Source organism: Leguminivora glycinivorella, chromosome 1, assembly GCF_023078275.1.
Source record: "Leguminivora glycinivorella isolate SPB_JAAS2020 chromosome 1, LegGlyc_1.1, whole genome shotgun sequence".
Taxonomy (NCBI): Eukaryota; Metazoa; Arthropoda; class Insecta; order Lepidoptera; family Tortricidae; genus Leguminivora; species Leguminivora glycinivorella.
Genome location: NC_062971.1, coordinates 15,681,846 through 15,707,671, shown reverse-complemented (window position 1 = coordinate 15,707,671; position 25,826 = coordinate 15,681,846). Strand labels below are relative to the sequence as shown.

Here is a 25,826-nt window from a genome sequence, read left to right as displayed (position 1 = left end):
ACTATGACACTGATTTTTAAACAGAATCATAGATTTAAGGCAACCTAACTGCGTTTTCACATTATCCGATCCGATATCGGATGTAGGACCGATATTCCATACATTACATCATACACCGGCATCCGATATCGGATCGGATAATGTGAAAACGGACTAACTTGTCCTTAAAATATAACTTATGCACCAGTCACTTGCGTCATATAATGAATGTATTAATACTTCATTGACCCAAATCGTTCACTTAGTTTCGACGTTACTATAAAATATACACGACATAAAAATCGTCGCATTCATAACATCATAGCTTTTTCTATAGCCGGATCAAGAAGCCTGCAAAATAAATTTCGATAACTACACTAGCTCTCACGGTGTCAATCAAATCGCGCGTGTAAATTCCTCGTTTGGGCACGCAGCTTTAATTGATTTAGTGTGCGAGTGGACTAACATACCTGCGATCAATCGATATTATCTCGAGAATAAAGTGGTTAGCGGTTAGATTGTCACTGCTTAATCATATACGTAGCTGTATCCTGTTTGACTGTTCAAACTTATTTGTTTTTAAAGGTTATTTATTGTTATAAAGTTTCGTAAGTCGATTGAAAGCTTCGTTACGAACGAATCAAATAATTGTTTGCATTTCTAATCTACTCTTAAACTGCTACCTTAGAAGCAATTTTTATAAAATAGTTCATGTGCTACACACTGTGACAGATAATACAATTCAATACAACTACTCTTTATTGCACATCTCAATACACGAAACAACATAGCAATTTAAGTATAAACAACAACTTAAGAGGTAAAACAAGAGGCGGTCTTATCGCTAAAGAGCGACCTTTTCCAGACAACCTAGGTAGTGGAGAATAATAAATTTAACCTTGTAAGTAGGTGTACTAAATGTAGACTTAGAGGAAATCTAGCACAAACCATACTACGCAAAACAATATACAAATATATATATATATAACAAATTACATGCCAGCCATAGGGGACATAAGTCTATCAAGGTATCATTGATCAATGATCAGATAAAAAGTGAAGCTTGAGAAGTATCTTAAAAGAAGTAGGAGATTGAGCGCGTCTAATATTTAGGGGTAGATAAGTTAGTACAGTACCTACATAATGTATTATTGTCTGTCAATGTAACGAATGCTTCCAAAAAATATGCTGTAACTACGTACCTAACAATAGTTTCAAACATTTAGGCGTCTCAGAATCTCTATAAGCGCAAAGTAATGACACGTACAGACGTCAGCATTCCGCCAAACACCTCATATGCCGTATTACTCATGTCTATAACGCACGCATCCCTCCCGAGGACAATCGATAGCACATTATTCATATGAGCCGACGACGCGCCTGGCGGCGGCTAGGGAATGATGTAGAGCCGCTCTTTGTAAATTATGTAAGTTACGATTTTTATATACTACTGCGTGCAGATGTATTAGATGGTATTTCTTACATCTTTGGAGTGGAGGAGTTTACCATTTCGTAACAGCGTAATAAAAACGTAATCATTGTACCTAAGTTTGCAAGGAGTTTGTGATTCCACGTAAAATTTTTAGCTGCTGTGACCGCTTCACTTTAGGCGGGAGCGCTTCTATGCCATCGTAGCAGTATGAAAACATTGAAAATATTTCCTGAGCTAGGTACTAATTTCTTGACACTTCACTTCAGTATCACTTATTTTAAATTAGGTATGAAAAAGATTCTTCTAGTCTTAGAGGTAAATATCTAAGTTTATAAAATTACAGCTTCAAACCTGACATTTTCAAAATTGATCTCATAAAATATCTCAACAGTTTCTACAATAGGTCCTCTCCACAGTTTCCTAGTCCCGAGTACGCCGGCGTGTCGCGGTATTGCATTATCTGCTCGACTCCATGTACACTTTGTTATTGCACACTTGTTATGTTCTTCTAATATTGTAATACATGCTCTATGTTACGCCGATTGGACTTGCAGCAAACAACGATGGTAATGTAGTTAGGTTTGTTTTGATCAAATGTTTATCATTATTCAGGTTATACAAATATATAGCAAAGATTTGTATATAAAATATGATATTTGAGTATGATTCGCCCTTGCATTTGAAGGCTACCCCGTTTGACGGTACTCTAAGAACTATAGTTTCTGTGAGAATAGTTAATTTGTATTAGGGCCACTAGCATCAAAGAAAATGGAGGGTTAATCCAACAATTTTTTATGGAATTTGACAGATGACAACCTACTAACCCTGAGTTAAGTGGTTGGTGCAAGTAGGCCTTAAAGTCTGTGTTCACCGGACAGATACCTAGATCACTCAGTTATCTAGTCACGATGCCACGAATACGCTATTGCAGAGAACGCTATTGCGTATCCGGTTCTGGCCCTTAGATATTTTGCTAGTTTTTCCTTCGTACGTATTTTCGGTTTAAAATTGTCATTCTAAACCAAGATTTGAAGTTACATTTACTATTTACAAACAATATACTTATATCAAGTGATCTGTTTAAAAAGTAGATCAAAACCCCTGCACATATGTTATTCCATTCAAGCTTCCTCACAGCCGTTGACCCATCTTCCAATATTTCCAAAGTGCACAGTCTGTCACATTATTTTAAATAGCCATCAAAAGCATGTTGGCCGGCCAATCGGAAAGACATTAGCCGGATCGATTCCCGCTACACGTGTCTTTCCCCCACAGCGTAGGGGGGAGGGGCGGGGTGTCCCGGGCCCCGTATGGACTGCTTGGGCCAGACGTTTTCGGTGAACGTAGACAATGCCAGTTTAAATACCTATTGCGGTACGATTGTCTGAAAATGTTTCTTTTTCATAAAAATATATTGTTATTTTTAGATTTAGGTGTCGCGTTTAAAATGGCTTTTAGAAAATTTGGCAACTGTCAGTCAGTCAAAATTATTATTCAATTTAGCTCTTCTCAAACATGCTGCGTCTAGGTCTGTAGACAATTTACAGCTGTGAATAAGATTTTCTACTTGTAATTATTGATAAATGACTTAATCCTTTTTGATATAAAATTAGACTGCTTAATGAATTATTAAATACAAGATTATTAAAATAACAGATTTTTGGACATAGACATACTAAAGGAAAAGCTCATATCTGTGACCCGTTATTCATGGATAATCTGCACAGCCTTACAACAATACAAAAGCACGGTGTCTATAAAAGGTACAAGCGAATAAGCAATAGCCAACTTCAGATGCTCGAGGCCAATAATCGCGCCGACCGCGCCGTGCGTATGCGGCCCGCGGAGCCTTTATTATTATATCCACATATTGACTCGCGCTCAGCGAATTTCACGACAAATGGACGACTGAGCGTGAGCAGTTGTAGCGGTATTACAGGGGACTATACACATTCATTAAATTTGTTTATTAGCCACATTGTAAGGATTTGGAGAATAAACAAATTCAAACGTAAATTCGTCTTAAATTTACATGTAGGTACATTTAAATAAAATGAGTAGGTACATATGAAGTAAGTTTAAATGATAAGTCGAAATTCCCTTCTTACCGAGGAGTATCATCAGGAAATCGCCAATGCGACCTAAACAGTCTAAACACATGGGTAATAAATAAACAATGTTAGTATTGTATAAATAATACCTATAACATAAAGCTACGTACCTAATGAAATTTTTATGCACAACTGTTTTCCAGAAATCAAGGACATATTAAGCTTTACCTGAAGCTACAAAATTGATGACAGAAACATAATGACCAACATTTAAAAAATAACCACCACAGATTAATAAAAATCACGCGTGTCCATAAAAATCAGTGTGGCCATGAAATTTGATGCGCCATCATATTGATATAACGAGGAGTTCTCTCGATACCATTCGATTCCATTCGATTCTCAGATCGATTCATGAATATATATTGCGCTTTCACTCGGCCTATGCGAATAATGAATTCGTTTATCCTGATTATGTTCTCGATTCGTATGATGTAATTTATTTGCATTTTTTCTGGATAAAAAATATTGTATGGCAATCGATGTGTGAGTTGTATTTGATGTTGTATCTTTTCTGATTGGGTCTTTTGATGTTGGCAAATAAATTTATTGTGCATATATTACAATAACATAGCAACAGCACATAAGGTACTTATGTAATATTATATATTTATAGCCAACTACTATTCTGGCATAGTCTATACTGTATGCTATGAAGCGTACATGATTGTCATGTTGGCTAGACAGCTTGAGATGAACACTGTCTTGCCTTGGTGAGCTACAGAAATATGAAGTCTGGACACTATTCTCTTTATTGCGTTTCGATATCATCGGATTCATAAGACAGTTCATATAACATGTGTTCATATTCGTAGTAGGTAATGTGTAGCAATGTGAAGGATTTACTTTCATTTTCATTTATACCTCTATAATAAAAATCCTAACTACAATCTTAAATAACTGAAATAAGTAGGAAGTATACATGTCAGTATGAGTTAACCTCATTGTTTCAGTCAAAACTAGTGATAAAGTTTGTGTGTGTTAAGCTATAGGTATAAATCTCGTGAACGGTTTACGTCACAGGTGACAGCAGAGCGACTTGTTTGTCGCCGCCCATTCGTCACACACGTAAACAAAAATCGGCTGTCGAAAAAAAAACACCATTTGTTACCTATCCATTTACCCGGGCGGGTATCAGGGTCCATTAATAACGCGGACTTATCCGGCCTAATCTGGTTCATTCCCGCTTTCCGCGAACGATTCTTTTTCGCGCCAAAAAAGCCGCCATGTCTGTCCGCGCAGATTTATTGCGTTCGCGGATTAAACGCTGGATAAATAATAAAACCGCGTATAAAACACTCGGTGTGTGATTCCGATATCGGATATATTTCTGCCAATGTAACCAGCGAAGTTCGCGAGCTGTTATAGTCTGTGTTGTTGCGTTCTCTGTGGAGCGAGTTTCCTTTGTTTTTTCGAGCTGGCTACATTATTGTCTGCACCAAAGAGTTGGTTAGATAGGGCACTGAATGTAGGGTTGTTTGCGCGAATTTTCAATTTGTTTCGGCGGTTTCCTTTATCGGGCTCCTCTCCGGGGACTGAGATGTCCCCCTGTTATTGATAGTCGTAACGGCGTAATTGGAGTGTTTACGGCCGAGCCGATGGGCTATGAAAATTATGTTAGTAAGCAAAGGCTTCCTTTACGCTTTATTACTCTTATCTATACCTCTAGAAGAAGTACCACAAAGAAGGGAATAATGTTTATCTGTTTACGAGTATTAGCTTTGATAAATAGGTACCAACACCAACATATCATAAGGAAAATGAAACTGAATTGGATAACAGGAGGATCATAATTGTGTCATTGTGTATTACCTATAGTCAGACACAGACAGAGACTTAGGTACCCAGATAACCAACTTATAATAAAATTATTAATTATTTTGGTATCAACTAATCAGTTGAACATAATTTCATGAACATGAAATTGATCAATTGATATTGAATCAATCCTCGCTGCCTCTGAAAATGTAGTCGCTATAGAAGTCCAGAATTTGCACCAAATTTTTTCATAAATATTGTTTGAAAACTATTACGAGTACCTACAGCACGAAAATACCTACAGTCATATTTTCCAATAAGTTTTACAAACGGCTCACTTTATGCTGATCTAGTAATCCCATTAAGCCGTCACATTACTCCATATCACTAAACAAATCAATCTAATCGCCCCTAAATGAACAGTAAATACATTGCAAAATGTAAAATAATGCACCCTTCACACGATAAGACGTGGTCGCGGTTTGCTGGCAACACTGGCTAATACCTTAATTTAAATTTAAATGACATCTAAGCTCGTGGACGATAGGGGGTTTGCGAGTGACATTGTGTTTTGTTTAATGGTTTTACAAATTGTGGCCAGGCGTGATTTAGCAATAAATCGCCGTTATTTTAAGGACATGGTAGATAAACCTAAGCGCTTATCTCTCTGTAGGTAACTACATGTACATATTAGTATATGCTGCAGCAGGACATTGGCGATGTCACAGTTTGCGTTATAATTGGCACTGTTGAAGTTGTTGCCGCATTGCTGTCAATACTTTGTACAGTACAACTTTGGCAGTTTGCAAAATTTGCACAATAATTAATAATGTCGCTTTTTTATATAGGTAACACCAGCGCAAACTTATATACAGACAGCCATAATCTCGGCATCGCTGACTCAATTATAAATTTTACATTCAGCGTAATTGTAACAACGATAGAACTTAATATTGTCTTCGGTTACCGCGATAGTTACTCATGAAATAAAACTATGGAAACGGATTAAATCGCGTATAATGAATTTATAATTCATCCCGACGTTTCAAACACTTTACAGCATTCGTGGTCAACGGGTGACTGTTGATTTCTCGAAATGAAATTTCAAAAAATTCGAGCCCAAAGTCTCGAGGTTCAGTCTCGAGTCTTTTTTTATAAAGGTAAAAGTTATATAATATTCAAAAAAATTACCATTACTATTATAAAAAATGTAAGAAAAAACTTTGAAATAAACATAAATCAAAATTAACAAGAAAAATAATTATAGTCTTGAAAATAATACCAACACTTCCCCGCCTGTGTACATAAAATGTCATGTATTAAACAAATGTCATTGAAATTAAACGTTTAAAATAACTTCTTCTTCTCCTCGTTTCGTCGAGTCGACCACAGCGTTTCCACACGGGTGAAGGAACACATAGCGGATCACACAGTCAAACACCGTCGAGCAAAGGTTTGCAGTCTCTGAACATGTCATGGATAAAGTCAATCATGCTAGCTGTGTGGTGATAAGTTCTTGCAAAATAGAGATGTTTGTTAGTTCTTCTAGCTTTTCAAGTTATAGTAGAAGCAATAGGTCAATCTTAGCCACATCAAAATTTTGGGCAAGAGGCCATTGAGATCAAGAAATATCGAAATAATCGCACTTTATTTTGACGTCGGATTCCTCTCTTTTTCCAAGTCTTGTCGAAGTTAGCCATAGCACTCTTCGCAGGTTATCAATGACCCAAGATACATAAACGCGCTGACTTTTTCGTAATGACGAATTGCTTTTAAATAACACGAGGCTGTCAAAACTAGCCAAAGTCGCTGCCAGCTTACGTTGGCATGAGAGGTTAGGCTTTATCTCGTTATAATTTATGGCCGCCGTTAGACACCGTCCCCACCGCCTCGCGATGAGACCGGACAGAAGGTAAAAAGTTGCATTTCACTTCAGGTCGTACTTTACATTCGGGACTCGAGACGTCTCGAGTACCTGTTTTTTTTTCGTCTCGAATGAAGCCGAAATTCTCGAGAAGTCTCGAGTTCGAGACTCTCGACCAGAAACCCTAGGGGTGACTGAGGAAAAATTACAATGTGCAAAAGCTACCCGACTTTACGAAACGAAGTATTTACTGTGAAGCATTTGTGTTGTATGGTGTTGGACATTTGCAGTTTGTTTTTTGTCAATTTTGTGTAGATTAATTGATTAATTGTTTTTTAACGTAGTAATGGTAAATTTTTTGAATATTGTATAACTAGCTTTATTAATAGTGTGTGAACCTGCCTTAAAAATCTATATTATTTGTGGTCATGGTTCGTTAATATTTCTTGTATGTGGGTAGCTTCTGCACATTGTAATTTTTTCTCAGTCACCCGTTCACCACGAATGCTGTAAAGTGTTCGAAACGTCGGGATGAATTATAAATTCATTATACGCGATTTAATCCGTTTCCATAGTTTTATTTAACGATAGAACTTCATTATGCCCAATATTATTTATAATTTTGCATTAAACTATAAAAGTGTCACTTTAATTACACTGGCAACATTATCTTTGTAATTTTCCCGCCACACCCACTACCAACATAACGGCGTGTCGCCATAAAGACGGCCTCACACGCTAATTCCGAATTGATGAGTGGCTTACACGCTGATAAGGCGGGGGTGGCGCCCTTTAAAATTTCAAGATTGAAGATAAAAGGTTTACATGTGCTGGCTTTATTTTACATATATTACGTGTGTGGAATTATTGAAGATTAAATGGCGTGTGCTGTCTAATAGGATGATGAGATCTGATGAGATAAGATTTTTTAAGGCTAATAGATGAAATCAACGTCTCTATTAGGTTATAGGTTATAGGTACTTAGTTTCTTTCTTAGTTTCTGGGTATTTACATATATAGAACCTGAATTTAGTTAACCTAAAGTTAATTCGCTTTTTGAGAAGCTTCGATAGCCACAACCCAACGAAATTAATTTATATTTTTAACGAAACGAAAATGAAGCAGCAAAAGTTCGCCTTGTCAACTGTAACAGAACTTGAATCAGAGCCAAAACTAATAACGGGCGAAATTTAAAAACTCCAAAATTAATAAGAAAAGGTGAAATCCATTAGTCATGTCGAAAAAAATTAAAAAACAAACTGCTATCAAAAATCTCAGCCGTTTCATTAACTCTTAGAAAAAAATGTCGTCCGAAGATAAAATTTTAGAGGTACTTTTTTTAATTAATTAATAAGGGAGAGGTGAAGTAGGGAGAAAAAATTAAATGTCAAAATTACAACAAGATTTGCTTTAATTATGTCCGTTAGGGGGCCGTGGGGTGTACACTAATTACATTTTCTTAATTTGCAAACTTCCTTTTGTTGCATTTGGACTTGTCCGGCGCTGCCGTCTCTCGTGACTTGTATTGGAAAAGTTTGTTTTTGACAAATTTTAATCGCTTTTGGCGTTGTTCGTATCGTTCAAAAAGCCTGTGGTTTGGTTTGATGATAAAATGGAATCGACACGAGTTACGAATTTCCTTTTCGCACGTGTATCGTACGACGTTTTTCAGTACAGATGAGCCTCTTTAACTGTCTTATACTTCACCAACTACATCGTCATCAAGAAACATATTTTTTTTATAATTCTTATAAGTAGTGTTAATTCAAGTAACTAAGAACTAGCACAATCCTCTTTATTTTTGTTTAAATGAAAAACCATCCTTAATTACACTCTCTAAGATAATGCTAAATACTTCACATTAACATTTTTATATTCTCTTCACTGAAAAAAGGGGTTCACCCACCGGGGGTAAATTGTAGATAACTGAGTTTATCGCTTTAATATCTCTTCGTCCTTAAAAATTTGCTAATGAGTTTTTTTAATAACGCAATTTGGCTCTTCCCTAATCCTTCCCTTGATTTAGAGACGTCACGTCATCTCAGTTACTTTCGCCGTAAGCTTTTTTAGTTATTGTTTTTAATAATTCAGACTGATTTGTACTCGTAAGTAATGTTATTCACTTATCACTTGTTAGTTTAGTATTTATACTTACTTTTATATCTATGTTGTATGGAGATTGAAGAAGAGTTATTGGAAAGGCTCGTGGACTTGCCGCGCTGATTATTACAAATAATACCTTTAACGGAATATCGGGCATATCAAATCAAACAATAATGCTAGCTGCAGCTTTTTATATGGAACTTATTTTATTTCAAACGTCAAAAATCCGACAAAGTGAGGGCAGCACGCAGCACGAGTCGCCTTTGAGTAGGTAACCTATACTTAGATAGTGAAAATTTGGGCCCTACAATGTGACTGATGAATCTTTATGATGAACGTAACTGTTTATTGCGATGATCAATCTTTATTTTTATCTGTCCTCGTGTAATTAACCTTGATAATCACGTAATTACCGAGCTCTGCATGATCTTGCTCTAACTACGGCTTCCTTAACGCCTTCGTTGCGTGGGAACTAAAGATCAATAAGTGATTAAGGCCAATCCGGCGCTTATTCTCCGATAATGGCCGAATATTCATTAATAATAAGAGTTACTGAAGCAAGGATTATTGCATGTTTCTTAAGAGTGGTGAATGCCGACTGGACTCTGGCATATGACTGATATGACAAATAATTTCTGCGTTTCAAGAAGCCGATTCTATTTTATAGTGTATTGTGTTGTTGTGTACCCAGCAAATAAGAATTGTATTGTACATATTACTCATATTAGATATGGATTTGATCTATTAGTGAAGAAGGGGAAGTTCTACCACAATAGTATACAAGTGCGGAAAAAAGGAAGTTCTAAACGATTAGCGATAAATTAAAGCACGACCCAAGGGAGTGATATATAAATTGACACGACTTACGAATTTCCTTTTCGCACGTGTATCGTACGACGTTTTTCAGCAGGTACAGGTCGATGTTTCAACCTGACAAAAAATGAACCATTTCTCGCACTAGTGCGTAAAAAACACCATCTGTACTGAAAAGTATTTTCTTCACACTGAAAGATCAAATCAGGCTGAAACTGAGACTAAAAGAACAGATGAAAGATGAACCATAACTAATTCAGATCGAATAAATAAAATCCAGTTAGGTACGTTGGTCAAGAACGAGTTTCAGGTGTTTTTAGGGTTCCGTACCTCAAAGAGGAAAAACGGAACCCTTATAGGATCACTCGCGTGTCTGTCTGTCCCTCTGTCACAGCCGATTTCTCCGAAACTACTGGACCGATTTACTTGAAATTTGGCACACGTATGTAAACCTGTGGCCCAAAGACGGACATGTAATTTAATTAAATGAAATTTAATCGCAGGGGTCACTTTTGGGGGGTAAAATTGAAAATTAAAAATCAAAGTTATTAAAACTATATTGTGTTACATATCAAATAAAAAGCATTTTATCAGCATCTGAAATATATTTTTTTTATATTTTTTATTTTGGTAATTTAGAAGTAATTTAAGAAAATAAGCAAAAAATGACCATTCCCCCCCTTATCTCCGAAACTACTTAGCGTAAAATTTTCAAAAAAATACACGAGATAGCCCTCTATCTGTAGATTACAGGAAAACCTATTAGAAATCTACAGTCAAGCGTAAGTCGGACTTAAGAGAAAAATACTCAGATTACGAATTTCACTCACTGCCGCTGCAAGTAGTTACTAAACGACTTAAAATTGTGTAAGCGCGTTGGACAGGTATAAAGAAATCAATTTCTGTTTCGTTTTGCTTTAGAAATTGTTAAAAAAAAAAAAACATTTTCCAAAATGACTTAAGTTCCTACTAAAAAGGAGGCGCTTAAGACCGTTTAGAACTTCACTGACCATAATATTGCCCACATAGGTCCAAAAAAAGGTGTATATATACGAAAACAAAAAAATTGTGCCACCGACAACCAAAATCTGAAGTCTATTTGCTCTATCTCTTATAGTTTCCAAAATATACGCAAAATCTTTATAGTACGAAATTTAGTGAACGTTGCCATTACATGTCGTCAGGCGCTCATGACCTTTTTGTATGGAAATGTCGAAATCCGACTCGCACTTGACCAATTTTCTTAGAAAGTTGTGTTTTATTATAGTTTTGAAGGAGGTTTCTTGTTTTTAACCACCAACGCAAAAGCGACGGAGTGTTATAATAATAATAGGTTTGACGCTTGACATGTCTGTATGTCTGTGGCTATGAAGCTCCCGAACGAATCAATCGGTTTTGATTTAGTTTTTAATGTTTAAGGTGAATTCGTCGAGAGTTTTTTTTGTACCACGTAGGTGGCAAACAGGCATACGGTCCGCCTGATGGAAAGCGGTCACTGTAACCTATGGACGCCTGCCACTCAAGGAGTGGCACATGTGCGTTGCCGACTCGACTCATTAGAAACTTGTACAAATCTGTACTTAGAAGGGGCCTGGGTACCGACGACTCAAAGGACAATCTATTGTTCTAAAAATTACTTCCGTTGTCAGCATACCGCACCCTCGTTGAGCTCTGGCTGCCTTACTCACTGGCAGGAACACAACAATGAGTAAGGTCTAGTGCTACTTGACTGCGGTCTTTTGTAAAGCGGAGGTATACTTCCCCAGTTAGACTCTGCTCTACCTTAGGCCGTTTTCACATTATCCGATCCGATATCGGATGTAGGAAGGACGTAAAATGTAAGATTTATGCGCTTCCAGGTCTTCATTTATGTATTTAATAGATCATTATTACTAAAAAACGATATAAAACGCAAAAATTGCGGATTTAATGCCGATGGCACTCTCCTACAACAGTTTTTGTCCGAGGCACCATCGAACTGCCGATATCGGCAGGACGCTTCCGACTATTTTTGGCATGCCGGCCCCCCGCCAGTTGTCGGCCGATAATATTTGTTTGTGTGCGTATATAATGTAGGTATACGTATGTAGTAGTGTGCGTGACAAAAATGGCGTCTATTAAACAGCTGTTAATTGATCGAAATTCAAATTAGTTGACAATTTCCATTGAAATAAAAAAGGTTGTAATGCATCGGTCCGAATTGCGGATACTAGTTTTTTCATCTTTTAGTAGATATATTTATTTATTTATTTATTTAAACTTTATTGCACAATTGGAAAAAAGTACAAATGGCGGACTTAATGCCTTAAGGCATTCTCTACCAGTCAACCATAGGGCCAAACAGAAATTCGCGAATGTGGGTGCAGTGAGAAAAATAAATTTAGAAAGCATGACAACTATTGACAAGTATAGCAATATTATTTACAATATATAATATTGAATATATATATTTATATAGTTGAATGTAAAATTATTTATTTTGCCTGACACTGAATATTTTTTATGTTCGTTATTTTAATTTTACAATATAATATTTGGAATATAGTGCTTATAATTATTAAATATAAATTATTTTTTAAATATTTTTTGATACAAAATCATACTTCATTGATTTGGAACAATGCGTTTTATCGGACCTACATCCGACATTATCGGAAGCGTTTATCGGATGTAGGATGTCAGTTCGACATCCGATATCGGATCGGATAATGTGAAAGCGGCCTTAGAGTATATTCAATTGTAGAGTTATCTCAGTGTACATGTCAGCGGCCGCGAGTTCGCGGCCCATTCATTGGCGACGACCTTCGCGCGGCGCAATAAAATTCAATGTTGGCTGCTCGCGTGCGGTCCGTTTGTTAATGTAGGTAAGAATTTAGAATGGCGGCATTTTGTGAACATCAAAGAGATGAGCCTTCTGTACTTGTACTCTGTGACAAAACGAACAACATGTGTTCCAAGTACAACACTCGAAATGCCGGAAAGTTATAGTAGGTATCGACCGTAAATTGGCGAAATCCAACAAATTAACACATGTGATGGACCCTGCCGTCTATTAGTTATTTGTTATACAAGGGTGCAAAGATGTATTTTAACGGCGAGTGTGGAATTGAAAAACGAGCAAGTGAAAGGATTCTATAGTTGAACCACGAGCGAAGCGAGAAGTAAAATACATTTGCACCCGAGTGTAACACAAAACTTTTCCCCTCACTTCGAGAAATAGACTCCTGAACTTGCGAGACTATTTTTAACACACGAGAAGTAAAATACATTTGCACCCGAGTGTAACACAAAACTTTTCCCCTCACTATAGCGAGGTAAATCATCTTTATTACTAGATTCACCTACTTTAATCAATTTTAAAGCAGTTAATTTGACTTTATTCAAGGTCAAATTACTTTACCCACTAGTGGATAAAATGCGTTTTTACCCGCTGGTATTAAAGGACAAAACACGTGTTTCCGAGCTAGTGAGGGGAAAAAATATTTGTCCGATGCACCGAATATCAATAATTACATACTAAAAAAATTGGCAATTAAAATATCTATAATATGGTTAGTAAAGAAAAATATTTTCAATATCTTTATTAGGTGAAACTTAAAGATTTAAAGCATATTGCCCTATACGAGTATGTGACTACAGTACCTACCTACGTAAACTTTGTATATTTAGGTAGGTAGTTGTGTTTTAAAATCATGACAAACAAATGTAATAAAGATGATATTTTGTTGTTCTACTTCTGCGAATCTATAAATATTCCACGTTTGGTTCAAACCGCGGCCATAAATATCCTAAAAATCTAAAAGGCCGCAAAGATACCATCCGAATGCACAGAATGGAAATTGCATTTCATTTCCATTCTGCATCGGTATCCATTAGGCCGACGGTTCCATCGATCAAACGTTCCAATTTGTTCCTGGCCACAAATACCGGATGTCAAAAAAGAAAATAACTCGATAGCTATGGTCTGTGACGTGCTGTTTGTCTGTGGCTTTTGGCAGACTGAGATATTGTTAACTATGAAGCGATGTTATAATGTTTTTACATTCGATCATTGATCACTTTTGATGAGCACTGATCACTCGGGATGAGCATACCTACTCAGATATTACGAGTTCAGACATATTTCTTACTAAATTAGTAATAATTATTTACTTATTAATTAGTAATAATTACTATAAACTCGTAATATCTGAGTAGGTATGTAGGTATGTATAAGTAGTATAAAATACTATAATACTATTAAAGCGGAGGAACTAGGATGTAGATTTAATTGGATTGCAACGAAGCATCGTAGGATTTTTAAACGTCTTCTACAATCCACGCGAACGTGAACTATTAAATAATTAAAAAAAAAGCCGGCCAAGAGCGTGTCGGGCCACGCTCAGTGTAGGGTTCCGTAGTTTTCCGTATTTTTCTCAAAAACTACTGAACCTATCAAGTTCAAAATAATTTTCCTAGAAAGTTTTTATAAAGTTCTACTTTTGTGATTTTTTTCATATTTTTTAAACATAGGGTTCAAAAGTTAGAGGGGGGGGACGCACTTTTTTTTTCTTTAGGAGCGATTATTTCCGAAAATATAAATATTATCAAAAAACGATCTTAGCAAACCCTTATTCATTTTTAAATACCTATCCAACAATATATCACACGTTAGGGTTGGAATGAAAAAAAATTTCAGCCCCCACTTTACATGCAGGGGGGGTACCCTAATAAAACATTTTCTTCCATTTTTTATTTTTGCACTTTGTCGGCGTGATTCATATACATATTGGTACCAAATTTCAGCTTTCTAGTGCTAACGGTTACTGAGATTATCCGCGGACGGACGGACGGACGGACGGACGGACGGACGGACGGACGGACGGACGGACGGACGGACGGACGGACGGACGGACGGACGGACGGACAGACAGACATGGCGAAACTATAAGGGTTCCTAGTTGACTACGGAACCATAAAAAACCGTCCCCTTAGGGTTCTGGTGAAAGCTACTTGCGAATGTTGGATTATGTAGAAATGTGTAAGTATTTTTAAAAACTGCTTTTAATGCTTTAATTATTAGATGGCAACACAAATGAATATACGTATAACGTTAAGGTTTGAGGAGTTTCCTCAATTCCTCATGAATCCGATTATATTATATAAGAAATCGAAGCTTGACAAACTTTGACTTCAAAACTCAATATGCTTAACAAACATAACTAAATAAATGTCACTGTTCTGAACTTAAATGCATGCTTTTCTTACAAAAATACCAAAGTCACTATGAGTGTGCCGTTCAGGTTTGAGGAGTTTGGTTCTGACTATCATCAGCAGTTCCACTGCACCAAATGTCACTGTTGACGTAAGTGCATGCTGTTCTTATAAAAATACCAAAGTCACTATAAGCGTGCCGTTCAGATTTGAGGAGTTCGGTTCTGACCATCATCAGCAGTTCCACTGTACCAAATATCACTGTTCTAGACGTAAGTGCATGCTGTTCTTATAAAAATGGCAAAGTCACTATAAGCGTGCCGTTCAGATTTGAGGAGTTTGGTTTTGGCCATCATCAGCAGTTCCACTGCACCAAATGTCACTGTTCTGGACGAAAGTGCATGCTGTTCTTATAAAAATATCAAAGTCACTATAAGCGTGCCGTTCAGATTTGAGGAGTTCCGTTCTGGCGATCATCAGCAGTTCCACTGCACCAAATGTCACTGTTCCGTACCTAAATGCATGCTGTTCCTTTAAAAACACAAAAATCACCATATGTATGCCTTTCAGATTTGAGGAGTTCCCTCGATTTCTCCAGGATCCCATCATCAGAACTGGGTTCTGAGAAAAATGGGACCAATCTGTATATATACATTCAAACAAAAAAAAATGTTCAAAATCGGTCCAGTAACGACGGACATATCGAGGAACAAACATAAAAAAAAATACAGACGACTTGATAACCGTCCTTCTTGAGATATGAGGCGACGGTTAATAAATTAAACATAATTAATTAATTAGTTATTAGCAAGACATGTAAAAATTAAGTTTTTGGCCTTTCTACATAACAGTAAGACAAGTAGACTATGAGCTTAGCAGACAGTGTAATCATCAAAATGAAGGACAGTTAAAAATAAATGACTATTTAAAAAATATATTTGACTGTCGGATCTTGCAGAATTATCTGATAAGAGTGATAAGTGTAAAGACTACAAAGTCGTAGGATTGTGTAACAACAAGAAAAAAGACCATTTTTTACCAAAACTAAAATGTAAACAAAGGCAATCTCCACTTATCTAGGATAGACAAAACCCTTTCCAGTGTATCCGCACATCATTAGCGATCATTTGTCACTGCACCCTTCCGCTAATGGTGCCGCGCTTAATGGCCTCGCTCGTACATGTGTTGGATTGTACTAGTAGCTGTGTACCGCCTGATTTGGTTGCTGTTCATATGGTCGCTATCTCAAATACCTGTGTCGGATTTTAGCTGAGTACCCTGATTTGGTTGCTGTTCATATGGTCGCCATCTCAAATACCTGTGTCGGATTGTAGCCGTGTACCGCCTGATTTGGTTGCTGTTCATATGGTCGCTATCTCAAATACCTGTGTCGGATTTTAGCTGAGTACCCTGATTTGGTTGCTGTTCATATGGTCGCCATCTCAAATACCGCCTGATTTGGTTGCTGTTCATATGTGAGTGTGCACGGGAAAATATCCCACTTCGTCGATTGCTAAAGCCGCTTTGTCAGTTTATTCATATAAAGATACAAGTAAATCTCGCCTTAATGGTAACCGACAAAGTGGGACGTTTTACATTCATTTGGTTGCTGTTCATATATGGTCGCTATCTCAAATACCTGTGTCGGATTGTAGCGATGTATCGCCTCATTTGGTTGCTGTTCATATGGTCGCCATCTCAAATACCTGTGTCGGATTGTAGCCGTGTATCGCCCGATTTGGTTGCTGTTCATATGGTCGCCATCTCAAATACCTGTGTCGGATTGTAGCGGTGTACCGCCTAATTTGGTTGCTATTCATATGGTCGCCACCTCAAATACCTGTGTCGGATTGTAGCCGTGTACCGCCTGATTTGGTTGCTGTTCATATGGTCGCCATCTCAAATACCTGTGTTGGATTGTAGCCGTGTATCGCCTGATTTGGTTGCTGTTCATATGGTCGCCATCTCAAATACCTGTGTCGGATTGTAGCCGTGTACCGCCTGATTTGGTTGCTGTTCATATGGTCGCCATCTCAAATACCTGTGTCGGATTGTAGCCGTGTACCGCCTGATTTGGTTGTTGTTCATATTGTCGCCATCTCAAATACCTGTATCAGATTGTAGTTGAGTACCACCTGATTTGGTTGCTCATCATGTGGTCGTTATCTAAAATACCTGTGTCCGATTGTAGCTGTGTCGGGTTGCCTGATTTGGCTACTCTTCGTATCATCGCTATCTAAAATACTTATAATGTTACACAGGTTTCCAAGAAAGACCAGTTTCAAGATACTCACCCGAAAGGCAACTTAACGTCATGCTGAGGAGACTTTTTCGGTGGCATTTATGCTACTCGTATTTAATAAAAGTGATAGGTTTAAACTTTGCACGTGGTTGTGTTTTAGACCAATATTATTTTTAAATAATAAAAATAACCTTCACGTTATTTATTGACATCAATCAATGGATATTTTGTTGACTGCGGAACTTATTATTGCTTTGACCATGATAACTCAGCCCAAGGTATTTTTATGTTTTTTATTCTTTAGGGTCAACCCCTGCTCAGACGTACTTCGATAATTACGTATACCTAATTGACAACTTCACTCATAAAGTTATAATTGTTCGAGCTATAATTTAATTCAGCGCAGTCGTAAAATCCTCCAGCATTGCTCATATGAGTATTATTATAGTGTGTAAAAGTGCAAAAGTGGCTGTTTCCTCGTTCCCCGGCATTGGCACGCAGGGCACGCGTCGCAAACTACCTCACTGCGATCAAATGCTTGATTTATCCCGCCTATTGACAGAGCCAACGATTCAACCGTCTATGGAGAAATATTATATTTAGTACTCTAAGCTGCAGATTACTTGGTAACTAGCAATAAACTGTACCTAAATAAGGACCTAAGACATACCAAGTTAAGATGATCACCAGTTTGATAGGCACAGATTATGCGCATATTGAGCATTTAAAACGTCAAAATTATATGAAAGTATGACGTTCACTTAATACGTGCAAAGTTTGCTCTATCACAATCATTGTCAATTTAGTTTAAACTTGCTGTAATTTTTTTTTCGTTATTAATATGTTTAGAAACCCTTACCTTCTCGTGATGATTTTTTTTCTATGTTAATTAGTATATTAATTTGAATTTAAACCTATTGAATACGTTCACGTAACAAAAGAATAAAACATTCACCTTATCATTCAAATTAATTGCTTGGAAAACAACATGGCGGACATGTTAAGACGCCTTTATTCGTCGACGCCACTGAAAGCGCATTATCTCTATCAAGCCATTACAGAGCTCTCTTGTGAAAAATAATAGATATTCACATAATTATCCCAACCCTCCTCTGGAGCGTGAGATGGCGATATCACTGTCATAGCATACGGCAAAGCGAGACGGCCATATTTCGTTTCGTGCGTCTTTAAGCACTTAAGTAATTGAATGCAGGGGGCTCGGGTAAGTTGGGGCATAAAGGAAGACTGGAAAATAATAATATAAGTAATAATGTTCGCGGCGCGGCGTGAAAGGGTCGCAAGTTATGGAGACTACTGTAGTCGTAAATATAATAATAAACATACGTCACGATGTTTGTTGGGCCAACATTGAGTTTATCCGAGTTGTTATGAGCTGGGCGGTAACTGACACATATAAGACGGTTAACTTGAACCTGAAATTAAAACCAGTTCTATTTTGTAAAGTAACATAACCTCAATCATGTACCTAATTGTTTACCTATGCGAGTCTGTTATTAAAGGGGTGTTATAAGTTTGACGTGTCTGTCTGTCTGTATGTGTGTGTGTCTGTCTGTAGTATCGTAGCTCCCCTAGATTTTTTTGTTTGAAAGCTGAATTAGTAGGGAGTGTTCTTAGCCATTTTTGATAGAAAGCGGTCCACTACCTCGGGTTTTTTTTCAAAATCATTTTTTAAATATTTTAAGAATTACTTTAATGAGATAACGTTTTATTTAATGTTCTCTACGAAATGTACAGTCATATGTAAAAGCAAAATACAATACTAAAACTAGACAGCAATATAACAATGTACACCAATACATAGATCGTATACCATTCCCATCGTATGACACTATAGCAGACATGTTTACAATGTAAACTACTAAAATAGATACAAGGCATAAACATGAAGTTTGTCGCATCAAGTTGGCAGTAAAAACAAATGACGCAATAATAATGCGAGTAACTTACGATGTCTTGTTTTGTACGCTCTATTTTTTTTATTGCTATTTTGTTGTGTGTTAGCTTTATTTTTTCAATTCCGTTTAATGGCTTACATAGTTTTCTTTCGGTCGTAAAGTTTGTATTTAGGAATGACATTACATAAACTTATTTATATTTTTACTCGTGTGTATTCATAAGTATTAAAAACATAATTATTCACCTTATATATTTATATATATTAAAAAAGTAAGAGCGAATCGACGAGTATGGTATGGGCATATGATGCGAAGGGATGAAAGTCCCGTCAGAATACCAGCGCTGTGGCACTTGCGACAGCAATGCAGCAGCTCATGCTGAGTCGGCGCCTATTCGTAATTGTGTCATGATAAAAAAATCTAAATTGTCAAATAGTAGCTAGTAGTTAGTTCTATAGGCCTAAATTATATTCTAGTTCTTAATTTTTTATCAGAGAAGATTTCAGTCCCCCTCCCAACTGAGGCGGGACTGAAATCTTCTCGAGGCTGAGGCGTAGGGTTAGAGCCGGCGTAGCTTTATTTGAGGTTCATATGCGCATTGTAATATGCCTACTTGAAAAATAAATATTTCATTTTTATTTTCATTTTCATGATATTTTTATGCAATAAAGTTTTTATCTATCTATCTATGTGACGACAAAGGTGTTACGAATTGAATTGATTGTCAAAGGAAGTAATGGAAGAGGAAAACCAAGAAAAAGGTGGGTGGACTGTGTGCGAGATGATATGAAACGGAAACAAGTGAATGATGAGATGACGGGTGATAGAGAGGTATGGAAGAGAAGGGTAGGTATGCTGCGCCAACCCTGAATAACGGGGATAAGGGCAGGCGAATGATGATGATTGATATATATTTATTGTTATCTATATTTAACCTTTTGCAACTAAGTGAGGAAAATTATAACACCTACTTTTATTTACATTTAAAGCCTAAAATAGAGTAAATAAAGAAAAATATGCATACTAAATTGCTTACCAACAATTAACTACTTTTCTACCAAATACCATTAGGCACTAAATTTAACATCTCTTAAAGCATAAATCTAAACGTGCCAAGGACTTGTAAAACTGCGATAAAAGAAATAAAGAAGTATTTTAATGGCTCACAGTGACCATAAAGCATAAAAATCACACATATCAAGTTTTATTTTCAATTTAATTTTTAATGAGGCTGTATAGAGTGCGAAACGAAGTTTTTATGACGCTGTCGCAAGTTAAGGGCCTTATTAATGAACGGTACTTGATATTGCATGCATTTAGTTTGCTGAACGGTCGCTATCAGGGGCCCGTTTCATCATCATCCTCCTTGCGTTATCCCGGCATTTGCCGCGGCTCATGGGAGCCTGGGGTCCGCTGTGACAACTAATCCCAAGATTTGGCGTAGGCACTAGTTTTACGAAAGCGACTGCCATCTGACCTTCCAACCCAAAGGGTAAACTAGGCCTTATTGGAATTAGTCCGGTTTCCTCACGATGTTTTCCTTCACCGAAAAGCGACTGGCAAATATCAAATGATATTTCGCACATTCGCACGTTCGAACCCGCGACCTCACGAAACGAAACGGATTGAAAGTCGCATCGCTCTTGCGGATTGGCGCGACAGAGCCAGACTGCGTTTCGTTTTCGTTTCGCGTCGGAGAAATGGCGGCACCAGCGCTTCATCAGGGGCCCGTTTCTTAGAAGATATTAGTCTAATATTATTAGTATGTTGTCATGGTGACCAATATAATTTGACAGTTCATGGACTAAATAACGTTTGACAAATGGGCCCCGGATATAATATGACGTCAGCAACTCAGTACCTACAGTCATATTAAGGCTCACCTGATTTCCTATCGAGCCTACTGCGGCATAACGTCGTTCAAAATCTGTGCTCAGTGTTTACAAATATAAAGCAATTAATGTTGGAAGCAATAAATGCGGTTGTAATTTTTTTTAGCCATTGTATAATGAACAAGATAGAAAAATGACAGATCGCTTAAAACTTCAACATATATTTCCAACTAGCTCATAGCCCTCATAGGGAAGTTTTAAGTATGAAATATTGTCACTGTCTGCAATGCGTTTGTGATAACCCGGGATTCCAGCGATTTATTGTCTCCCATGCGATAGGCAATATTAAGAATATTGTAGTTTGAACCTGTATGAAACGGTACCTACTAACTTCTGGATTATATTTTACAAATTAAATTAAGATTTGACACCATTACCAATAATAATACCAGGACATAATAACGGTGGCATCTGCTTCAAAGTAAATCATTCAGCCCGGAATCGACAAGCATCCTTCTAATAATGAGAATGTATTTATGACCTAATTAAACTGCCGGCTGCCTCCCGAACCTACAGAGCGGGACAGCCTTACTCGAGCCTAAAGAAGAGAAAGAAGGATAGCGCAGGGCCGACGCCAGTGATTAATGATTGTTATATGGCTGGTTAAGTACCGTGTAATTTGCAAAACGACCCTTAATTACCGTAGAACACGGCTACTATCTCCATCCTTATCGCGTTCGAAGCACTTGGGTGGGCGCGAGGGAGGCCACCGTAAGTTGCCGGTTCAACTTTAAAGGCGTTGTTTAATGAGGCATTATGATGTCGCTTGAGCAGATTAGGTTCACATGGCGCTGAAAATTTGTTTGCGCGCTCTTTATATTTGGCTTTCGGGAGGTAAACAGGGGCTTGAATTTAGTGGCGCATTATGGCATCCGCTACACAGAGGTGTTTAAGTTTCAAACTAATGTTTGCTTTTATATTCACGTTTAATCCCGAGATCCTGAAACTTTTGATATAGGTACCTACTTAATATAAATTTAAGAACGCACCACAGTTAGTCGAAAAACATTGCTGCTTTCTCTCAAGGAATTTCAAAATAGTTAAGACGAAAGTTTATCTTATATAACTGCGACCCTGATCATTTTTTACTCTAACAAAGTATTGGCATTATATAGTAACTCACATTCTACTTCTTGTTCACAGGTATGGTTTCAAAACAGAAGAACAAAATGGCGGAAAAAGCACGCGGCCGAAATGGCGACCGCCAAACGCAAGCAAGAAGAGCTCGGCGACGAGTGCGACGACCAGGAGCCGCAGGACAACGACTGCAGCGACGACGACGACGCCAAGCGGCCGCGGCTCGAACTACACCACCCCATGCACCTGCCGCACCACCGGCAGTGATCGCTCCCGACAGGCGTCAAAGACTATGAACCCAACGCCTGTGCAAACCTTAGTGCTCCCAGTGATATTTACAGACCACCCAGTGACGTTGGATGGTATTCGTTCCCCGAAGAGGGTCCTTGTGATCTCTCCAACTGGCACAGAGACAAGTTCGAACAAAGTATGGCCGAGAACGAGAGAGAGATCGCCACTAGCGAGGTGGATAGTGAACAAGGTGCAAGTGAAACTAACGATGATGCTCAGCCCATCAATTTTGCCTATTATCATTTTTAATGAGATTAAGGATTATCTGTTGCTGGCACATCAATAATATTATGTCACATAATTCTGACATATTCGTACATTATATAATGTATATGCCCTTTCTGCAAGATTTTTGAATTGGGATACAATTGGTCTAAGACCTCAAAATAAAAAGTTGTATGCTATATTTATTTTAAATTTTAAAGTTTTATACCTGCTAGATGTACAGCAACTTTAGTTCTTTAAATTGAAGCTTGATCTTTAATATTGTAAATACCTACATTTAAGTAGTCATGTGATAAAATAAGTATTTATTATAGTTAGATTTTACATGGTACTAAATGTATTTTGTGAGTAATTACTAATAATTGTACATTTTTATGCTCCCGGTGCCAATTTTCCTATAAGTAGAAACATTTAGTATTAATAAGTATAACATCTGTGGTTGTTTACGTCGAAATTACGAACGCACAGTGAATTTTGTGTCGATTAAAAACTCATCATTCAAATTATACCTACATCTGAAAAGTACTATGATGTATTTTACATAACACAGTAAAGTGTGATTCATTAAAACATTTGTCATACCTACCCATGTAGTTGCAGTTAAGTTTATGTACTTTAATATGGATTTTTCAATTGAATGAAATGAACAGAAATTCATTAATTTATTATAGTTAATATGTATTTTACTGTGCCATCAAATTATAGCAGCAAAGCAGAACATAAGACAACTTACTAATTTAACATACACGAGTTTATTGCTAAAAATAACACTATAACCATTATTTTAATGTTTTTTTGCCATAATAACCAATCCGTTTATTACCATGCGGTCAGAATACGGTACTCGATAGCTAACAATGTTAGTATCTAATTTTTGGTTTTAATAAATAACTGTTCACTTGTTCCATATAATTAATTAATCATTTTCCGTGAACGCTAACGAGTAACGACCAAAAACTCACGGTAGACTCTCAGTTCCCTCACAGCTGACGGATGTGTTTGCCATCACTTTATTCTAGTTCACAAAACAAATTGTAAATATAGATTTATTCCAAACAATTGTTCAAATAAAAACATAATATTGAAAATTGGCGACGATATTGTCGCCCTGCAATATGTAAATTGTACATTTAAGTTAAGAAATGTAAATAGATATTTAAACGAATTTAACAAGTATTGTAATTATAAAAACAAGGATTGATAACCACGCAAGTTTTACATAACAAAAGATGCAATCAGTCAATGCAGAATTAAACTGCAGTGTTATTTCTATCGGGACATACCTACTTTATGTTTCTAGGTACTGATTGTACCTATTAAATAAGAATCCCACCAAATACCAGTTAGGTGCTGCATTCAGATTTAAAAGCTGGCATGCATGTGTCGTTTCAAAAAGCGAAATTACAGTTAAATCAGATGTTGCAATTTCATGTTATTATTTGTACGAGTACCCTATAGAAAGAAATATATAACTATTTAGACACGAATTATTAAGCGTTTTAGTTGAATTTTATGGAATTCTGAAAAGTAGATAGATCATAGTAAGAATAACATGTACAGAAATAATTTTATTGGTCAATGTAACAATCAGATCATAAAAGCTGGACTAAATATAATATCTCGGTTTCTTTTAAGAGAAAAATGCCAGCTAAGTAAACTAGCATGTTAAAAACACATTCACTGCCAGCGCTAACTTCGCTTTACGAATAGAAAATCCGCACAGCAGGTGGCTGACAGTGACTTTTTTCAGCTCTCATACATATACTGCAAGAATATGGTATGTATATCAGTTAAGAGACTAAATACACGCTTGAAAAAAGTTTTGTTATGAGAAGAGTGAAGATGACTTGGTTCCTTGAAGCAAGTCATTTGTGAAAAAAATATGCTTGAACGAAATGTAATTGTATTCACATTCACTGCCAACGCAGTGGCCCGCTAGGCAGATGCCCTGTACTTCTCTTTGCAAACAAGAAAACCATATAGTATATTATATTACAATCGTAGTGCGTAGCTGGCCCTGGAAATGAATGTGTTAAGGACACGAAACAACGCTGTTTGAACAATCCTTAACAAGTATGAAATATGATTTGTAAAATAGATTATAATGAGCTTCAACACGTATGTGCTTTTCATTATCATAGTTATGCCGTACATACCGATCAAAACTAGATTGTAGACTTGCCGTGGGATCGACTTAAGTGGTTGAATAAAACAGTTAGTAAAATATTACATAGCATTTTCATTATTACCACAATACCCATTTAAAATAAAAATCTGTTGCAAACCCTAAAAAAGGACCTAATCTTTACAACCTTAGGTACTTACTTAAAAACCGGCCAAGAGCGTGTCGGGCCACGCTCAGTGTAGGGTTCCGTAGTTTGCCGTATTTTTCTCAAAAACTACTGAACCTATCAAGTTCAAAATAATTTTCCTAGAAAGTCTTTATAAAGTTCTACTTTTGTGATTTTTTTCATATTTTTTAAACATATGCTTCAAAAGTTAGAGCGATTATTTCCGAAAAAACTAATATTTTCAAAAAACGATCTTAGTAAACCCTTATTATTTTTTAAATACCTATCCAACAATATATCACACGTTGGGGTTGGAATGAAAAAAAATATCAGCCCCCACTTTACATGTAGGGGGGGGGGGGTACCCTAATAAAACATTTTTTTCCATTTTTTATTTTTGCACTTTGTTGGCGTGATTGATATATATATTGGTACCAAATTTCAGCTTTCTAGTGCTAACGGTTACTGAGATTATCCGCGGACGGACGGACGGACGGACGGACAGACAGACATGGCGAAACTATAAGGGTTCCTAGTTGACTACGGAACCCTAAAAACGGGGTCAAATTCTAAAAAAGAAGCAGTGCGGTGCAAAATGTCCCTGAAACGAATCATGAGATATGTATCTTCGGTTTCGAT

At 36.9% G+C, this 25,826-nt stretch overlaps 1 protein-coding gene across 2 annotated transcripts in view; it reads left to right on the top strand.

Moving 5' to 3' along the window:
• The window catches only part of LOC125227785 (homeobox protein Nkx-6.2-like), a 78,007-nt gene extending 52,694 nt beyond the window's left edge, over nucleotides 1-25,313 (top strand). For both annotated transcript variants that reach the window (XM_048132136.1, XM_048132128.1), the window contains one exon: nucleotides 22,447-25,313. In XM_048132136.1, coding sequence (XP_047988093.1) covers nucleotides 22,447-22,647 — 201 coding nt within the window. In that variant the 3' untranslated portion in view covers nucleotides 22,648-25,313. The remainder of the gene's footprint in view (nucleotides 1-22,446) is intronic.
• Nucleotides 25,314-25,826: the final 513 nt, after the last annotated feature.